This window comes from Muntiacus reevesi, chromosome 3 (genome assembly GCF_963930625.1).
Source record: "Muntiacus reevesi chromosome 3, mMunRee1.1, whole genome shotgun sequence".
In the NCBI taxonomy this organism is placed as follows: domain Eukaryota; kingdom Metazoa; phylum Chordata; class Mammalia; order Artiodactyla; family Cervidae; genus Muntiacus; species Muntiacus reevesi.
This window is the reverse complement of record NC_089251.1, coordinates 267677584-267695028: the sequence shown is the minus strand read 5'-3', so window position 1 is coordinate 267695028 and position 17445 is coordinate 267677584. Positions and strand designations below refer to the sequence as shown.

The 17445-nt window shown below is 46.5% G+C and overlaps 2 protein-coding genes across 4 annotated transcripts; one reads left to right on the top strand and one right to left on the bottom strand.

Annotated features, from left to right (window-relative positions):
* Positions 1 to 134: 134 nt before the first annotated feature.
* CCDC115 (coiled-coil domain containing 115) lies at positions 135 to 5078 on the bottom strand. Of its 3 annotated transcripts, none has more exons than XM_065932001.1 (5): positions 4997 to 5078; positions 4253 to 4356; positions 4083 to 4165; positions 3154 to 3300; positions 135 to 1503 (listed from the first exon to the last, which is right to left on the bottom strand). In XM_065932001.1, the coding sequence occupies exons 1-5, from the start codon at positions 5009 to 5011 to the stop codon at positions 1391 to 1393; spliced, it is 462 nt and encodes a 153-aa protein (XP_065788073.1). In that variant the 5' UTR covers positions 5012 to 5078; the 3' UTR covers positions 135 to 1390. The 3 variants fall into 3 exon arrangements, with proteins under 3 accessions (XP_065788073.1, XP_065788071.1, XP_065788072.1); XM_065931999.1 differs by lacking the exon at positions 4997 to 5078 and adding an exon at positions 4436 to 4688; XM_065932000.1 differs by lacking the exon at positions 4997 to 5078 and adding an exon at positions 4436 to 4688 and having other exon boundaries at positions 3154 to 3285.
* On the top strand, positions 5007 to 9733 carry IMP4 (IMP U3 small nucleolar ribonucleoprotein 4). Its single transcript, XM_065931998.1, has 9 exons — positions 5007 to 5334; positions 5480 to 5588; positions 7394 to 7477; positions 8181 to 8290; positions 8367 to 8499; positions 8585 to 8739; positions 8823 to 8917; positions 9037 to 9110; positions 9192 to 9733. Exons 1-9 carry the CDS (start codon positions 5332 to 5334, stop codon positions 9302 to 9304), a joined length of 876 nt encoding a protein of 291 aa, XP_065788070.1. The 5' UTR covers positions 5007 to 5331; the 3' UTR covers positions 9305 to 9733.
* The last annotated feature ends 7712 nt before the right edge of the window (positions 9734 to 17445 follow it).

Genomic DNA, 17445 nt, shown 5'->3' with positions numbered 1-17445 from the left:
TTGTGTTGGCGGAGGGATGCCCTTTTTTCCTCCAGTCACATTGTTTCCTTTTGAGTGCTTCAATTAAGCTTTTCACAAAGGTAGGGTGCCCCCTCTCCAAAATTCCCCCAATCCAACCAGAAAATTTGCCCTACTGCGATTAAAGTATATATTTATTAAAGGCTCAAGAATTAAAACACTGTGGTACTTGTGTCTCTTAACTTACATTAAGATCAATGAAAAAAAAGAAAATGCCAAAATATGGTAGGGGTATATAACACTGGGATTAATTGAAAGAAAAGAGTGGCATTTCAAATCAGCGCTAAGGATGGTCCACTGTATGTGAACTATGGTAGAAAAGAGGAAGCTGAGTGCAGGCCTCACCCCATACTTCACTTGAATACAAAAGTTCTTGAGGAAAACACTGGAGGATTCCCTTATTATCCCATCAACTGCAATCTCAAAGCCAGAAATCATAAAATAGCTACCTGATAATTTCAACTGTTCTAAGAAACTTGATTTAAACACACAAGAGCTCAGAGAGGTTTCACTTTACTCATTAAGCTATTCAACTGTTCTGTGCAGTTTAATGTAACGTGTTTTATAATAAAAAGCTTAAAAAAACACCACAGTAAGTAACGCTAAAACACAAAAACTGGGAAAAATACACCTCATATTATGAACAAAAAAACTAACATCCCCCATAAGCACCTACAAACTGCTAAAAATATCAACAAGCCCATAGAAAAAGAAGCCTGGACACAGAGTTTCTGGCCCCTCAACAAATTAAAAGATTCACACTTGAAAGGCAAAAACAGTTTTTTAAAAACCTGAATGGTCTCTTGAAAGAGTTCCCTTGAAAATCTAGGTCAGATCCTTTTTTACTTTCTGGCTTAAAACCTGCTAAGCATTCTGCATCTACTCAGGTTATGTGTGTTTTTCTATCAGTGCAGAATCATTCTGTCCTGATCTGTGTAGCTATGTATGTTTTTTCCCCTCCATTAAAGTCAGTTTTAAGGATCTAGAGAAACTGAAGCACCTACTTCTTGTCCTTCCCTGCCACTTGCTGTGTAGTATTTCATCCAGTAATGAAAAACCACAGCTAACTGATGCATGAGGTTGTTATCGTTCAATGATATGAACTAACCTAACAACTTTGTGACTGCTCCACATAGATGTGTCCTGGAACAATGTTAAGTTTACAAGTGGTTTCACAGTAGTAACTCTGAACATTATGCAGTTTGCCTCTTCAGATTTCCCCACCTAACAAAGTTGGAAACATGCAGACCAGAGGAGTATTAAGGAGCAGGCATTAGTTGGGGTGGCAGGCAATCCGTGAAGCAGGAAGGCCTGACAAGGGAGCCACATTGAAGAACAGCTGTTCCCACTGCTTTGCTTCTGTGGGGACAGGTCAGGGAGCCCTGGGTTCTAGCTGCTTGAGCTTCTCCTGGAGTTCCTTGAGCTGGCTTCGACCCCAGTTGATGCGGCTCTGAAGACTGGCCATGTCTGCAGCCAGCTGCAGACCTAGAGGAGGAGAAGAGATTGTCACCGTGGTATCTATGGTGCCACATGACTCAAGGGGCTCTGGACAGCCTCTGGCCTTCAAACTACTCCTAAAACATTCCAGGTGCAGCTGGCATTGACTCCTCGAGAACCTCACTGGACTCATCATACTCTCAAGGTGCTTCAGGTCATTGCTAAAATGTCACCTCCTCCTCAGATTGCCTTGACCCTCTTTTTTTTTTTTTTCATTTATTTTTATTAGTTGGAGGCTAATTACTTTACAATATTGTAGTGGGTTTTGTCATACACTGACATGAATCAGCCATGGAGTTACATGTATTCCCCATCCCGATCCCCCCTCCCTTCCTTGACCCTCTTATAGCACCCACCAGGAACTAAAAATGCACAGATCATAACATAGTCTCGTGTCCTTATATCATTCCTTCTTTTCTCCATTATCACAGGCTCTCACTACTCTTGCCCTCTCTCCTTCTACTTGTTTTCTCTGCCCCCAAGAGTGGCCCGCACTCTGGATCCACACCTATGTTGCTTCCACTTGATACCTCTCCTGAATAGCTGCTGTGAAGTCCTCTGGGCCCTCCACACCACCCAGATCACTGGCCAGTCCTGTCTTCTGCCACACTGCCTGGTCACACTGATCATTCCCTCCAGATCACACTTAACCCTCCTGATGTTGCTTCCGCCCCACTGCTTAGTCTTCTTGACTGGCCTCTTCCCTCCTTTTTCCCCTTACTTCCTGTTCACATTCCTGGAACCTCTGCTGACCTCATCCCATTTCCACTTTAATGCTGTGGCTGTGTCAGCAACTTGGGAATTTAAAACCAGTGTTATGCAGTGAGCTCTCAAACCTCTCTCTCCAGTCCAGGCCTCTTCCAAACTCCAGATCCATGTACCCAACCATCCACTCAAAATCTCTACCACACCAGGAACATAGCCCAACACCACTTCTGACTTTACCTCAGCTGCTGCTCTGTGGCCCTCCCACCTCACCTTTTCAGGCATTCTGACTACAGACTGGGCGCATCCTTCACTGCTCTCCCTCCCTTACTCCTGAATTGATCTATCAGCAAATCCTGTGGTTTTCTACTGGAAAAAACATGCAGTTTCCCCCCATTTATCCTATCTGCAACTGTCCACACCACCTCCACTCTTGCCCACTGGCCTCCTCTCTGCCATACCAGACGCAACATCACTTCAGAGATCTGCCCTGGTTGGTCCCTGGCACCTAGAACACTGTTCCCCCAGATCACCAACAAAGGTCTTTCCTTCATCTCTTCAGAGGCCTTTCCAGGCTACCAAATATTCAACAGCTCCCCTAGGCTATGCCATCCATTGCACTCTCTCTACCTTATTTTTTCATAGCAACTTTCATTGCCTGGTATTTTATTTAGGGCCTACTTATTTGTTTGCATGCATGTTTCTGCACTCAATAAAGATCCCATGAGGGTGTTATACCTTTTGTTTCCTGCTGTATCCCCAGCATCTCCTATGAACCTGAACTCTGCCAACAGCCAATAAATGCTTTTTTAAAAAACTGTAGGTGTGCAACAAGTCTGAAATGGAGAAAACCTGCAAAGCCTTTTGCAGACTAATCCCAAGCCTGGCATTAGCACTCCCGGTAAATAGAAAGTCCCTTTCAGGGTCACTCACCCTCCCGGAAGCTGGCTTGAGCTTGTCGCAGACTGTGAGGAACCAGGATTCCAAACCATTTCAAAGGGTTCTGGGGAGCTGGGGAGGAGTCTTGCTCTGGGGTCCTTGGGAGACCCTTGCGCCTGCGCAGAGCTGAAGAAAGAAAGGCTGGTGGTCTCGTTATTAATACCTGGCCATCTTCTTGGCGACAATGTTAAACTCAGTCTAAGCTCAAGATCCCAGAAAATACCAACTGTTGGAAAATCCGTTTTATGTTTCGGAAAATACCTTATTACAAAGAACCACCCCCCCCCCCCCCCCCCCGCCCCGTGTCTGTCCACTCTTTTTTACTGACTGCCATAAAACCGGCAAATGACCCCCCTTGTTTACCTGTGAAAAAGGCACAGAGACTTTTGCCATTTTGCCTGAACCTGCTGAAAGGTCAGACACACCCTTCAACTCCCCATTGTCTCATGAATGATTAACTGGGATTCGAAATTTGTCCCCCTGAAACTAGCTAGACACAGAAATAAACATCTTCTGTTCAGCTGAGACTTCCCCTGACTGCAAAACAATTCTAACGGTAAAGGACCTCATCCATAACTTTCTATTCCCCCTATAAATCTAAGGCAAAAAAACCGCTCTGCATAGGGACTTCCCTGGCGATCCAGTGGTTAAGACTTTGCCTTCCAATGCAGGGGGAGCAGGTTTAATCCCTGGTTAGGGAGCCAAGATCCCACATGCCTTGCAGCCGAAAAATCAAAACATAAAGCGGAAGCAATATTGAAAAAACAACAACAACACAAAACTGCTCTACTGAGATATTCTGATCTTCAGAATTGGGGCGCGCTCTATCGCAACAGCCGAAATAATATCATCTCCTCAGACGTCCCATGCATTTTGTTTTTTATATGGGAAGGGACCCTACGGGAAGAAGAGGGGGAGCTCACCTGCCTCGCGGGACCCCACCTCCTCTGGAGTCTGGGTGCCGGCTCTCACCATCCAGAACTTCTGGAGTCCGTCCTGAGTCTCGCTACAGAACGAGAAGAGAGATTGGACCTTTGGCGGCCCTAGCCGGGCCTCTGCCCGCCCACCCGCTGCAGCATGCAAGTCTCCTCACCTGGTGTAGACGCGGACCTGGGGCTCCATGTGGGAGGCATACTGCAGGGGCCCTACTGACTTGGCACCCATGGCATAGCGCGCTTTGGAGAGCGAGAGCCAGCCCTGGGAAGAGAGAATAGAGAGGTGAAACGAAGTAACTTCCGTGCGGGTGCCAGCACGCCCTCCCGCCCTAAGCTCCCACCTCCTCCACCCGGGCGTTTAGCGCCTGCCGCTTCGCCTCCAGTTGCTCCAGGTCTCCGAGGAGCTGCAGGAGAAGAAAGTCCAGCTCGGCCCGCAGATCCCGAGAAGCCATCTGCTCGGCTGAGTCGAGAGCCGGTTCCTGACAGGTGAGTGTCCCAGTGAGTGTCCGCCGTCCTAGCAGGACAGCCAACAGGCGTGAGAGGCCCGCCCCCTCGGGGGCGTTCCTAGTCGTGGGTGGACTGTGGCTGCCTGCTTTGTGCTTTTCAGGATCAGCGCCCTCAGAGCTGCGACCCTGGAAGTGATAACCTTCGGCAGACTAGTATCCGAAGGGGACCAGCCACCCGGACAGTCGGCGAGAGCTGTGGGTATCTCCGTATCACTTCTGGAAGAGGCCGCGATTTAAATGCAGGGTTGTCGGAGTGGTGATGAAACGAGGCGTCCATTTTAAAGGAGGGGCGGCTTTAATTTCAGAATGGGCGGGTAGGCGATCATCTGGTCAATCGCTGTACAGCTTTTACAGCTGCTGGAGCCTACAGTTATGGTTATTTTAGGGGCTCCTCACCTTCAAACTGAACATTCGTCTCCTCGCGGTAGGTAGTGAAGCCTCGGGCTGTAGCCTTTATTAACTGCCGTTCTAAGCCACGTGACAGCACCTTGCCACCCTATCCTGCCTATTGGTTGCTTCAGTGAGCACGCGCTTCAGTCTGGCCAATCGCTTTGCGACTCCCACCCTCTGTTCGCCATTTTAACTTCGGGCATTGTCGGAATCAGCGGAATCCAGTGAGGTCTCTACGGACTTTTGGTTAAGGGCGGAAGCGAGGACGGCGGAAGCGAGGAGTGCGTTGCGCAAGCGGTATCCAAAGATTCTCCTGGACCCACGTGGAAGTTGCGCTCAGGATGGTAGGAGGGATGTTTTAAACTCCTGTTTTGGAGGTTGGGGAGTGGTGGAGGCTGGGGCTGTGGCCGGTGGGGTCTGGGCGTATGTTTCTGGAGCCCGCTTTGCTTGGCGAAAACCGGTGTCTGAATGGGCCCGCTGTTTTCCCAGCTGCGCCGCGAGGCCCGCCTTCGCCGCGAGTACCTGTACCGCAAGGCACGAGAGGAGGCTGAGCGAACGGCCCAGGAGAGGAAGGACAAGGTTCGGCGCGCGCTTGAGGGTACGTGTTTCCCCCGCTCTTCAATCTTTTCTAGAGACCTTAGTTTTAAAACCCAACGGGAAACAGGCCTCAATGCTGTAAAACGCGTTTGATTAGCATTTACTTGTGTTAGTGTGGTGAGTAGCTTTTCACGTATTTACTGGTCATTTCCCTTAACTGTTTGATCTTCTTCATGGTTTGCACATGTTCCTTTCAAGATGGTATGAATTGCTTGTCATTTATGTTACAGTATCCAGATTTTACAGCTTGCTTATTTTATTTACAGTGTCTTAGTTGTTGTTTAGTCGCTAAGTTACAGTGTCTAGGCCTTTCCAGATGTAAACGTTTCACGTGGTCCTATACATATTTCCCCTGCGTCGTTTCTGTTCTTGGTCCCTATTTTCACTACAAGGTAATATCTGATTGTCTTTTACTGCTGTTACAAGTCCCTTGTATTTGAAAACTGTTAATTTGTGTAGAACTTAATTTTATTTGCGTTGTAAGTTAGGAATTTAACTTTGCAATATTTTGCCCATTTGCCCTACTGTTAAGAGTCTGTCACACATGCCTGTTTGGAAATGCTTTATTTATATGTATCTTGTTGGTTCCTGTGTTGGTGGAGCTCTGTTTCCTGATAGTGCATCAACTCAATACCTCCGTTTTAAATTCACTTTGATTGTCTTAGATTTTAGGCATGTAAAGTATTGTAGTATGTGTATGTATGTTTATGTCAAGCATAATGTAAAACAGAGCTTCTCAGCGCTAGTGGTAAAAGAATCTACCGTGCTGATGCAAGAGATGTGGGTTCGAACCCGGAGTAGGAAATGGCAGCCCACTCCAGTATCCTTGCTTGGAAAATTCCAGGGACAGAGGAATCTAGCGGACTACAGCCCATGGAGCCCGTAGAGAGTCCGTTGCGACTGAGCTCCTGATGTAATGACCTGTCTGCTCACCTTAAGAAGTGAACAATGATAAATATATTGAAGTTCAGAAATATTTCCCCCAACTTAGAGAACCACAGTATTGAATATTGATTAAAAATAAGCCATTTCCTTCGTCTTCTTTTTTGCCTGTATCATGCTTGTTTGTAATATTAAATCATATTGGTTGATTTTAGGTAGTATTAGGTTTTGTATATTCTTTTGCCACCTTTTTTTTTTTGGCATCGTTTCTAAAATCCATTGAATGTAGGTGGGGCTCCTGCAGGTGCATATTCCACAGGGTCTTCATCCAGTTCACTGTGGGGAGTGGACAGCTTATTTTTAGTTTGGGTCAGCCCTGCTGCTGTGAACACTGTCTACAGTGTGCAAGAGTTTGTCCAGGGTATGTTAGAGAGAAGGGCTGGATTCAAGGACATGCTTCAAAGTGGGCATGGCCACACAGCCCAGCTCTTCTGCCAAATCTAGCTTTAGTTCACAGAGGGAACCTCTGACAGAGCATCACGACTAATGATTTTAATGTCAGAGGGTTTGAGGGTTTCCTGATCCACCTTCGTATAGAATGAGTAGTTTCCTTTTTTTTTTTTTTTTTAACATTAATTTTTTTCTGACTACACAGGGAATGCTTACTTGTGGTTAGATATTTTAGAAACCTCTCAAGTCTTGACACTCAGGACCCATAGTAAATGAAATCACCTATAAACACTCTTAACAAGGTGACATATAGCCAAAAATAAATCATTTCATTTCCACCTTCATCTCTGATTACATATCAGCTCTCTGCTCAGAGCAGAGTAAAGGGGTGTTTTTCCATCAAGTTTGTACAGTGTTGTAAAAACTGAAGGTTCTGTGCATGTCTGTCTCAACCTCTCTGTCTTCCTTCTGCAGAGAACCGCCTGATTCCCACCGAGTTACGCAGGGAAGCTCTGGCCTTACAGGGGTCCCTGGAATTTGATGATGCCGGCGGTGAAGGTGACCTTCCCTGGCTCTATGGGCCAGCTTCTCTTGCTGCACTTGAGCCCACTAACTCCCATGTCATTCCTGAGACACCTTGAAGAAAGGCTGTGAAGCGCCTGATCCTGAGATTGTCCTCCAGGCACGCTCGTGGCTGTGCACAGATGACGCCTCAGGGGCCCTCTCACCGAGTGCTCCCCGTTGTGCTCCCATGACACAGTACTACCCCACTTTGTACTTGGTCTGTTGATTGGCCTTCTCACTGGGAACGTAGGCTCTGCTAGGGCACAACAGTGTCCATTTCGTTCATTCCTGTGTCCTCCGCTACCAGGACTTCATTGGTGTCCAGATGTGTGATTCATTGCATCATTCAGCAAATATGAAAGGAATCACAGCATAAATATTTGCTGTGAGGCAAAGGAGTCTGTTACTCTTGGTCTTAACAGAGTCTGAACTTGTGCTAACATGGTAGCTGCTTGTTCCATGTGATTACCAGAGCTTAAATGAACTAAAATTAAATAGAAAGATTCAATTCCTCGATCACACTTGTGCTTGTAGCCAGTTTGACCAGGGGTCACCCTGCTGCCCAGAGCAGGTACAGAGCATTTTCATCCTTGAAGGTATTGTCAGACAGTGTTGTTCTAGGTGGATTTGACCTCCGCAAGTTAGCATTTCATTTTCCTCGGCAATATCGTGTTCTTGTGCCTCATGCTCCTAACAGGTGTGACCAGCCACGTAGATGATGAGTATCGATGGGCAGGGGTTGAAGATCCCAAGATCATGATTACTACCTCCCGAGATCCCAGTTCCCGCCTTAAGATGTTTGCAAAGGTATGACGACAGGTGTGAGTGGGAGGTGTTCAGACACTTGGAGCCCCAGTCCTAACCAGAGGGAGTTCACATGCAGGAGCTGAAGTTGGTGTTCCCTGGTGCCCAGCGCATGAACCGTGGCCGGCATGAGGTAGGAGCTCTGGTGCGAGCCTGCAAAGCCAATGGGGTCACTGACCTGCTGGTTGTCCATGAGCATCGAGGCACACCCGGTAAGGCTGGTGGGAGGGAGCTTGGTGCTGCGAGGGTGGCTGGCTAGGAGCAGAAGGTCTCTGACGGCTTTCGTGGCCCTGCCAGTGGGGCTCATTGTCAGCCACCTGCCCTTTGGCCCAACTGCGTACTTCACACTGTGCAACGTAGTCATGAGGCATGACATCCCTGACCTGGGCACTGCATCAGAGGCCAAGCCTCACCTCATCATGCATGGATTCTCCTCCCGCCTGGGTAAGCGGGTGAGTCTGAGGCCATGGGCTGGGGGCTGGGGGCTGGGGGGTTCCAGGCCAGGCGTTTGAGGCTTTTCTTCCTGCTGCCCTAGGTCTCTGACATACTCCGCTACCTGTTCCCTGTGCCCAAAGATGACAGCCACCGGGTCATCACCTTCGCCAATCAGGATGACTACATCTCCTTCCGGTGGGTCTGTTGACCCAGCTCAAGTGATGTCCTGAGCTTTATGTCGCTGTACTGTTTATTGTTCATCCTGCAGCTGCTCCCTGCCTCCCCTCAACCCTGTCCTGTCCCCTCTGCCCCAGGCACCATGTATACAAGAAGACCAACCACCGCAATGTGGAGCTGACTGAGGTTGGGCCGCGCTTTGAGCTGAAGTGTGAGTTTGGGGCTTTCTCCTACACCTGGTGGTGGGCAGTGCTGGATATGTAGGTGACCACATCTCATCCCCTTCCCCCAGTGTACATGATCCGCCTGGGCACGCTGGAACAGGAGGCCACTGCAGACGTAGAGTGGCGCTGGCACCCCTACACCAACACCGCACACAAGAGAGTCTTCCTGAGTGCTGCGTGAGCCCACTCACCAGTCAGGATGTGGCCCCGGACCCGGGAGGTGGGGAGAGGTCAGATGAAGTCTGATTGCCACAGCACGCTGTTTACCTCCTAAGCGGTCAGGGCATGTCTGTCTGTTGAGTGTGAAAGGTGTGGGGTCTCCTCAGGTGCGGACCACACAGCTCTGGGACGTCCTCAGGCCCGGTAGTGACGTGTGTAGGACAAGGCAGACCTGATGGGGTGACAAGCTCCTGGGCTGTTGGGAGGGTTTGGTGCTACCCTGGGAGATCTGGTGCTGCTGTTAGTGACCCTGTACATTCATCATCTGGGAATGGGAATAAAAATGTGAGTGCAAAAGTCTCACAGCGAAGATTGGCCCTGGGGACCAGCTTTCAGCCAGGGCAGGCAGAAAATAAACAAGATGCAAACCATTTATTCATTTCATTGTGGTCTCCTTTGAGTGTAATTCAAGTTCCTCAGATAACCCAGTGCACTTGGGTTCACCAGCAGTGGGAAGCATATGGCCTTTAAGGATCTCTTTAGGATCTCCCTAGATTACCTGAGGATATCTCTTAAGTTGTCTAGGATGTCTGGTATGTGAATTCACCAGTTTTTGTTGGGCACAGACTCAACTTGTTTCCTGTTTTTACAATCACAAACATTGCTTCAGGAACACTGAACATAGCATCTATGCATATTTATGTAAGTATATCTGATGAGTAAACTGCTGCAAGTGGAATTGTGTCTTGAAAATGATTATAGGTGCTGCTGAATTGTCCTCCAAGAGGCTGTCTTCCAGTCACTGTCAGTAGATCCGAGTGTTTCCTGTGTCCTTGTCAGCACTGGGGAATGTCAGACTTGGCCAGGCTCTAGGCACAAAATTGTTCCTCAATTGAATTTGTTTTTAAAATTATAACAGATGTTAGTGTTAGTTGCTCAGTTGTGTCCGACTCTGCATCCCCATGGACCGTACTCCACCTGGCTCCTCTGTCCGTGGGATTCTCCAGGCAAGAATACTGGAGAGGATAGTCATGCCCTCCTTCAGGGTATCTTCTGAGCCAAGGAATTGAACCTGGCTGTGCTGCATTGCAGGCGGATTCTTTACCATCTAATCTACCAGGGAAGCTTGTAACAGATGTCATACATCTTCAAATATTCATTGACTATATGTGTGTTCTCTGTGACCTGTTAGCTCTTTATAGAAAGTTGTTTACCTCTATGTTGATAGATTGTTTTAAGTCTTTTAATTGTGCAGAATTCCAAAATAAGAGCAGAGGACTGTACAGTGAGTCCACGAAGCCCATCTCATCGACCAGTATCCTGGTGGCTCAGCAGTAAAGAATCCGCCTGCCAATGCAGGAGACGGGGAGACACAGGAGCCATGGGTTTGATCCCTGAGCCAGGAACATCCCTTACAGAAGAAAATGGCAACTCACTCTAATATTCTTGCCTGGGAAATGTCTTGGACAGAGGAGCCTGGCCGGCTACAGTCCATGTGGTTGCGAAAGATTTAGCAACTAAACAATAACCCACTTTGTGGCTGCACTCTCTCCCTATATCGGCTCCACCTGTTTATTTTGAGGCAAACCCCAGATACCATGTCGTTTCATCCAAAAATATTTCCATACAGCTCTAAAAAATAAGATTCAACAAAAATAATATAGCACTGTCACACTTAAAAAAATCAATAGTTATTCCAGATTCTACTCTACATATCCAGTTAATGTTCAGTTTTCCCTGATACAGTATGTTCATTTGAACCAGGATGCAACTTAGGTGCATTTCATTGCGAATGGTTGACAATTCTGTTGTCCTTTTTAAAACAGCTTTATTGAGATAATAATGCACGTCAACATCATTCATTTGTTTAAAGTATAGGGTTAAATTTTTTTTTATTATATTCACAGGGTTGTACAGTCATCACCACAATCTAATTTTAGGCCATTTTTGTCCCTTCTGAAAGAAACTCCATACCCTTTAGCTGTCACCTCTCATTCCTGTCCAATCTTCTCCCAACTCTCAGCACCTTGTAACCACTAATCTACTTTTGGTCTCTATAGATTTGCCTACTCTGGACATTCCATAAGAACTGTGATAGAGAAGAACCTTGTATTCCATTACAAGTTATTCACTAAGGGGATGTTGCCTCCAAGCTTAAGTTATACATAATGGCCAGTCTCTGGGAACTTTGCTTACAGGTAATGAGTGTTAGGCTAAAATACCTTTGTTTAGCTCCAGGAAACATCTTGACCAGGCCCAGCTGTTAATGACTGCAGGAAGGAGGAAATTAGCACATCCCTTCTGGAGGCGAATGGGAACCAGGAAGTGTTTGACTTTTTCCCTCCCCTTTTGGTATAAAGGAACCTGAATTGAGACTCAGGCAAGATGGTTGAAGCCCATTATCTTGGTTTGCTGGCTTTCTGAATGAAGTCTCTGTTCCTTGTGTCAGTGACCTATCTCTTGAACCCGCCTGTTGTGGAGCAAGCTTAGTATGTATGAGCTTACACTCAGTGACGGGATGGAATCGTATGGTTTGTAGTGTCTTGTGACTGGCTTCTGTCGACTAGAATAGTCAGAACCTGAGAGCAAAAAGTTATTTTATTTGGTGGGAATGTTTAGGACTTCAAGCCTGGAAAACAGCATCTCAGCCAGCCCTGAGGAGCTGCTCTGAAGAGGCTGGAGAGGGAGGCAGGCTGTATATAGAAGTTTGCAACAAAGAGGGCAGACAGTCCGAACATAAAAGATTATTGTTAATTAAGGAAAACCAGATGTCTCAAGGAACTCATTGCTCTTCTGTATATGGTAAGATGCAAACTTCTGGGCTTACGGAACTCTTTCCTTTCATATGCACTTCTGCTCTCTGGGACCAAATCCCGCAATCTTGCTTTTTGAGTGTTCACATCTTTAATTTGTCTTTCACTGAAAGGCGTGGCAGAAGATTGCTGCTTTTGCTCACATCCAGCAATCCCGCCCCCCCCCCCCCCCAAGCTCCTTAGCAATCACTGTGGGGGGCGGGGCAGCAGCATCTAGTGGATCACAGGCATTATTTTCCCTTTTGGGAGCTCATTCACGTTTAGAGGCCTGAAATCACTGATGGCGGTGATATTCTTGCCCACTGTGACATAGCAGGAAATATTTCACACTTCTCTTGTTTTCAAACTTTATGTTGTAGTATGTATCACTAGTTCATTCCTCTTTGTTGCTAGATAGTACTCTATTCTATGTGTGTAAGGTGACCGTGGCATCAGGCAGAGAAAGATACATTCTGGGAAGAGAGAGGGTGACCTTAGACACCCGTGCTCTCCCTTTATAGCCCAGCCTTCATACCCTGTCGGTGGGAAACTGTGCCTCGAAGGATGGGGTCCTTAGTTCAGCTCGCAGCTGGGGTCTTGTGATCATGTATTCAGAGGGGTCTCATGGTCTGGTGGTCATGTCTCAGTTTCAGTTCAGTCGCTCAGTCGTGTCCAACTCTGCGACCACATGGACTGCAGCACGCCAGGCCTCCCTGTCCATCACCAACTCCCGGAGTTTACTCAGACTCACGTCCATTGAGTTCATGATGCCATCCAACCATCTCATCCTCTGTCTTTCCCTTCTACTGCCCTCAATCTTTCTAACCATCAGGGTCTTGTCAAAGAGACCCTTGTTTGCATCATGTGGGCAAAGTATTGGAGTTTCAGCTTCAGCATCAGTCCTTACAATTAATATTCAGGGTTGATTTCCTTTAGGATGGACTGGCTGGATCTCCTTGCAGTCCAAGGACTCGCAAGAATCATCTCCGACACCACAGTTAAAAAGCATCAATTCTTTAGCGCTCAGCTTTCTTTATAGTCCAATTCTCACATCCATACCTGACTACTGGAAAAACTGTAGCTTTGACTAGATGGACCTTTGTTGGCAAAGTAATGTCTCTGCTTTTTAACATGCTGGCTAGTTTGGTCATAACTTTTCTTCCAAGGAGCAAGCGTCTTTTAATTTCATGGCTGCAACCACCATCTGCAGTGATTTTTGAGCCCCCCAAAATGAAGTTTGTCACTGTTTCCACTGTTTCCCCATCTATTTGCCATGAAGTGATGGGACCAGATGCCATGATCTTAGTTTTCTGAATGTTGAGTTTAAAGCCAACTGTTTCACTCTCCTCTTTCACTTTCATCAAGAGTCTCTTTAGTTCTTCACTTTCTGCCATAAGGATGGTGTCATCTACATATCTGAGGTTATTGATATTTCTGCTGGCAGTCTTGATTCCAGCTTGTGCTTCATCCAGCCCAGCGTTTCTCATGATGTAGTCTGCATATAACTTAAATAAGCAGGGTGACAATATACGGCCTTGACGTACTCCTTTCCCGATTTGGAACCAGTCTGTTGTTCCATGTCCAGTTCTAACTATTGCTTTCTGACCTGCATACAGATGTCTCAAGAGGCAGTTCAGGTGGTCTGATATTTCCATCTCTTTAAGGATTTTCCAGTTTCTTGTGATCCACACAGTCAAAGGCTTGACATTGTCAATAAAGCAGAAATTGATGTTTTCCTGGAACTTGCTTGCTCTTTTGATGATCCAGTGGATGCTGGCAATTTGATCTCTGGTTCCTCTTCCTTTTCTAAAACCAGCTTGAATATCTGGAAGTTCATGGCTCACATACTGGCTTGGAGAATTTTGAGCATTACTTTCCTAGCGTGTGAGATGAGTGCAGTTATGCAGTAGTTTGAACATTCTTTGGGATTGTCTTTCTTTGGGATTGAAATGAAAACTGACTTTTTCCAGTCCTGTAGCCACTGCTGAGTTTTCCAAATTTGCGGGCATATTGAGTGCAGCACTTTCACAGCATCATCTTTTCAGATTTGAAATAGCTCAACTGGAATTCCATCACCTCCACTAGCTTTGTAGTGATGCTTCCTAAGGCCCACTACACTTCGCATTCTAGGATGTCTGGCTCTAGGTGAGTAATCACACCATCATGATAATCTGGGTCGTGATGATCTCTTTTGTATACTTCTGTGTATTTGTGGCACCTCTTAATCTTGTTTGCTTCTGTTAGGTCTGTACCATTTCTGTCCTTTATTGAGCCCATCTTTGCATGAAATGTTCCCTTGGTATCTCTCATTTACTTGAAGAGATCTCTAGTCTTTCCAATTCTATTGTTTTCCTCTATTTCTTTGCATTGATCTCTGCTGCTGCTGCTAAGTTGCTTCATTTGTGTCCGACTCTGTGCGACCCCATAGATGGCAGCCCATCAGGCTCCCCCGTCCCTGGAATTCTCCAGGCAGGAACACTGGAGTGGGTTGCCATTTTCTCCAATGCATGAAAGTGAAAAGTGAAAGTGAAGTCACTCAGTCGCGTCCGACCCTTAGCGACCCCATGGACTGCAGCCTACCAGGCTCCTCCGTCCATGGGATTTTCCAGGCAAGAGTACTGGAGTGGGGTGCCATTGCCTTCTCTGACACTGATCACTGAGGAAGGCTTTTTTATCTCTCCTTGCTGTTCTTTGAAACTCTGCATTCAAATGGGTGTATCTCGCCTTTTCTCCTTTGCCTTTCGTTTCTTTTCATAGCTGTTTGTAAGGCCTCATCAGACAGCCATTTTTCTTTTTTGCATTTCTTTTTCTTGGGGATGGTCTTGATCCCTTAACTCCTGTATGATGTCCCAAACCTCCATAGTTCTTCAGGCACTCTGTCTATCAGATCTAATCCCTTGAATCTATTTGTTACTTCCACTGTATAATCGTAAGGGATTTGATTTAAGTCATACTTGACTGGTCTAGTGGTTTTCCCTACTTTCTTCAATTTAAGACTGAATATGGCAATAAGGAGTTCATGATCTGAGCCACAGTCAGCTCCCGGTCTTGTTTTTGCTGACTGTATAGAGCTTCTCCATCTTTGGCTGCAAAGAATATAATCAGTCTGATTTAGGTGTTGACCATCTGGTGATGTCATGTGTAGAGTCTTCTCTTGTGTTGTTGGAAGAGGGTGTTCGCTATGACCAGTGCGTTCAGTTGGCAAAACTCTATATAGCCTTTGCCCTGCTTCATTTTGTCCTCCAAGGCCAAACTTATCTGTTTTTCTGAGTATCTCTTGAACGTCCTACTTTTGCATTCCAGTCCCCTATAATGAAAAGGATATCTTTTTTGGGTGTTAGTTCTAGAAGATCTTGTAGGTCTTTAGAACCATAGAACTGTTCAGCTTCAGTTTCTTCAGCCTTACTGGTCGGGGCATAGATTTGGATCACTGTGATATTGAATGGTTTGCCTTGGAAATGAACAGAGATCATTCTGTCATTTTTTGAGATTGCATCCAAGTACTGCATTTCAGACTCTTGTTGACTGTGGTGGCTATTCCATTTCTTCTAAGGGATTCTTGCCCACAGTAGTAGATGTAATGGTCATCTGAGTTCAGTTTACCCATTCCATTACATTTTATTTCGCTGATTCCTAAAATGTAGACATTCACTCTTGCCATCTCCTGTTTGACCACTTCCAATTTGCTTGATTCATGGACCTAACATTCCAGGTTCCTATGCAATATTGTTCTTTATAGCAGACCTTGCTTCCATCACCAGTGACATCCACAACTGGGTGTTGTTTTTGCTTTGGCTCCATCTCTTCATTCTTTCCGGAGTTATTTCTCCACTGATCTCTAGTAGCATATTGGGCACCTACCGACCTGGGGAGTTAATCTTTCAGTGTCTTGTCTTTTTGCCTTTTCATACTGTCCATGGGGTTCTCAAGGCAAAAATACTGAAGTGGTTTGCCATTTCCTTCTCCAGTGGACCACATTTTGTCAGAACTCTCCACCATGACCCGTCCGTCTTGGGTGGTCCTACACAGCATGGCTTATATTTTCATTGAATTAGACAGGGCTGTGATCCATGTGATCAGATTGGTTAGTTTTTTGTGATTGTGGTTTTCAGTCTGTCTGCCTTCAAATGGAAAAGGATAAGAGGCTTATGCAAACGTTCTGATGGGAGAGACTGACTGAGGGGGAAACTGGGTCTTGTTCTGATGGAGGGGTCCATGCTCAGTAAATATTTAATCCAAATTTCTGTTGATGGGTGGAGCTATGTTCCCTTCCTGTTATTCACCTAGGGCCAAACTATGGTGGAGGTAATGAAGATAATGGTGACCTCCTTCAAAAGGCCCCAGGCATGTACTGCTACACTCAGTGCCTCCAACCCGGCAGTAGGCCAGCACTGACCCACACCTCCACCGGAGACTCCTGGACACTCACAGGCAAGTCTGGGTCAGTCTCTTGTGGGGTCACTGCTCCTTTTTCCTGGGTCATGGTATGCACAAGGTTTTGTTTGTGCCCTCCAAGAGTCTGTTTCCCAGGCCTTTGTAAGTAAGTTCTGGCAGCTGTATGGTGGGGTTAATGGCGACCTCCTCCAAGAGGGCTTATGCCATACCCGTCTGCTGCACCCAGAGCCCTGCCCCTGCAGCAAGCCACTGCTGACCTGTACCTCCCCTGGAGACACTCAAACGCAGACACTCACCCCATGTCCAAGGTCGGAGAAGCCCCAGCAAGACAGTAGGTACTGGAGCAGCTGTGAGGAGATACCCCACGTCCAAGGGCAGAGAAGCCCCAGTAAGATGGTAGGAAGGGCAAAATCATGTTTAGAATCAAACCCCATTGTCGCCAGAGATGCTCAGAGGGCTCAAATAAACCTTGTGCGCACCAGGACCAGAGACCCCACAGAGGCTGGTGGTCATGTAGTCTTGAGACACTGGCACCAGCAGGGAAAAACAGCATGCCACCAGGGCGTTGTGGTCACTGTGACTTCATCTCGTTCGTCAAGTCACCACAATGGGCCATTTTTTAAACAATACCATGAGCCCCCTGTGGACCCTAACAGTGTACACCATATTTTCTTTATCCATCAGTTTATGAAAGTTGATTTCTCACTTTGGGACTGTTTTGAATAATGCTGCTATGAGCATTTGTGTTCTCTTAAACTTTTTTCTTTGTAATTTATTCATTTAGGAAATTGGTTTGTCTTGTAGAGTTTCCAGAGTCTGGAATAAAAGCCCTCCCAAAGGCAGTTACCACCAGTCACTGGTGAATGCAAACTGCCATTTATAACTGGAGTGAGTAGCATTTTTCTGTTTGCCAACTGGGCCAATAGGTAAGCCCACCCAACCAAAGGTTCTTAACAGAGTAGAGCAGTGGGAGAAT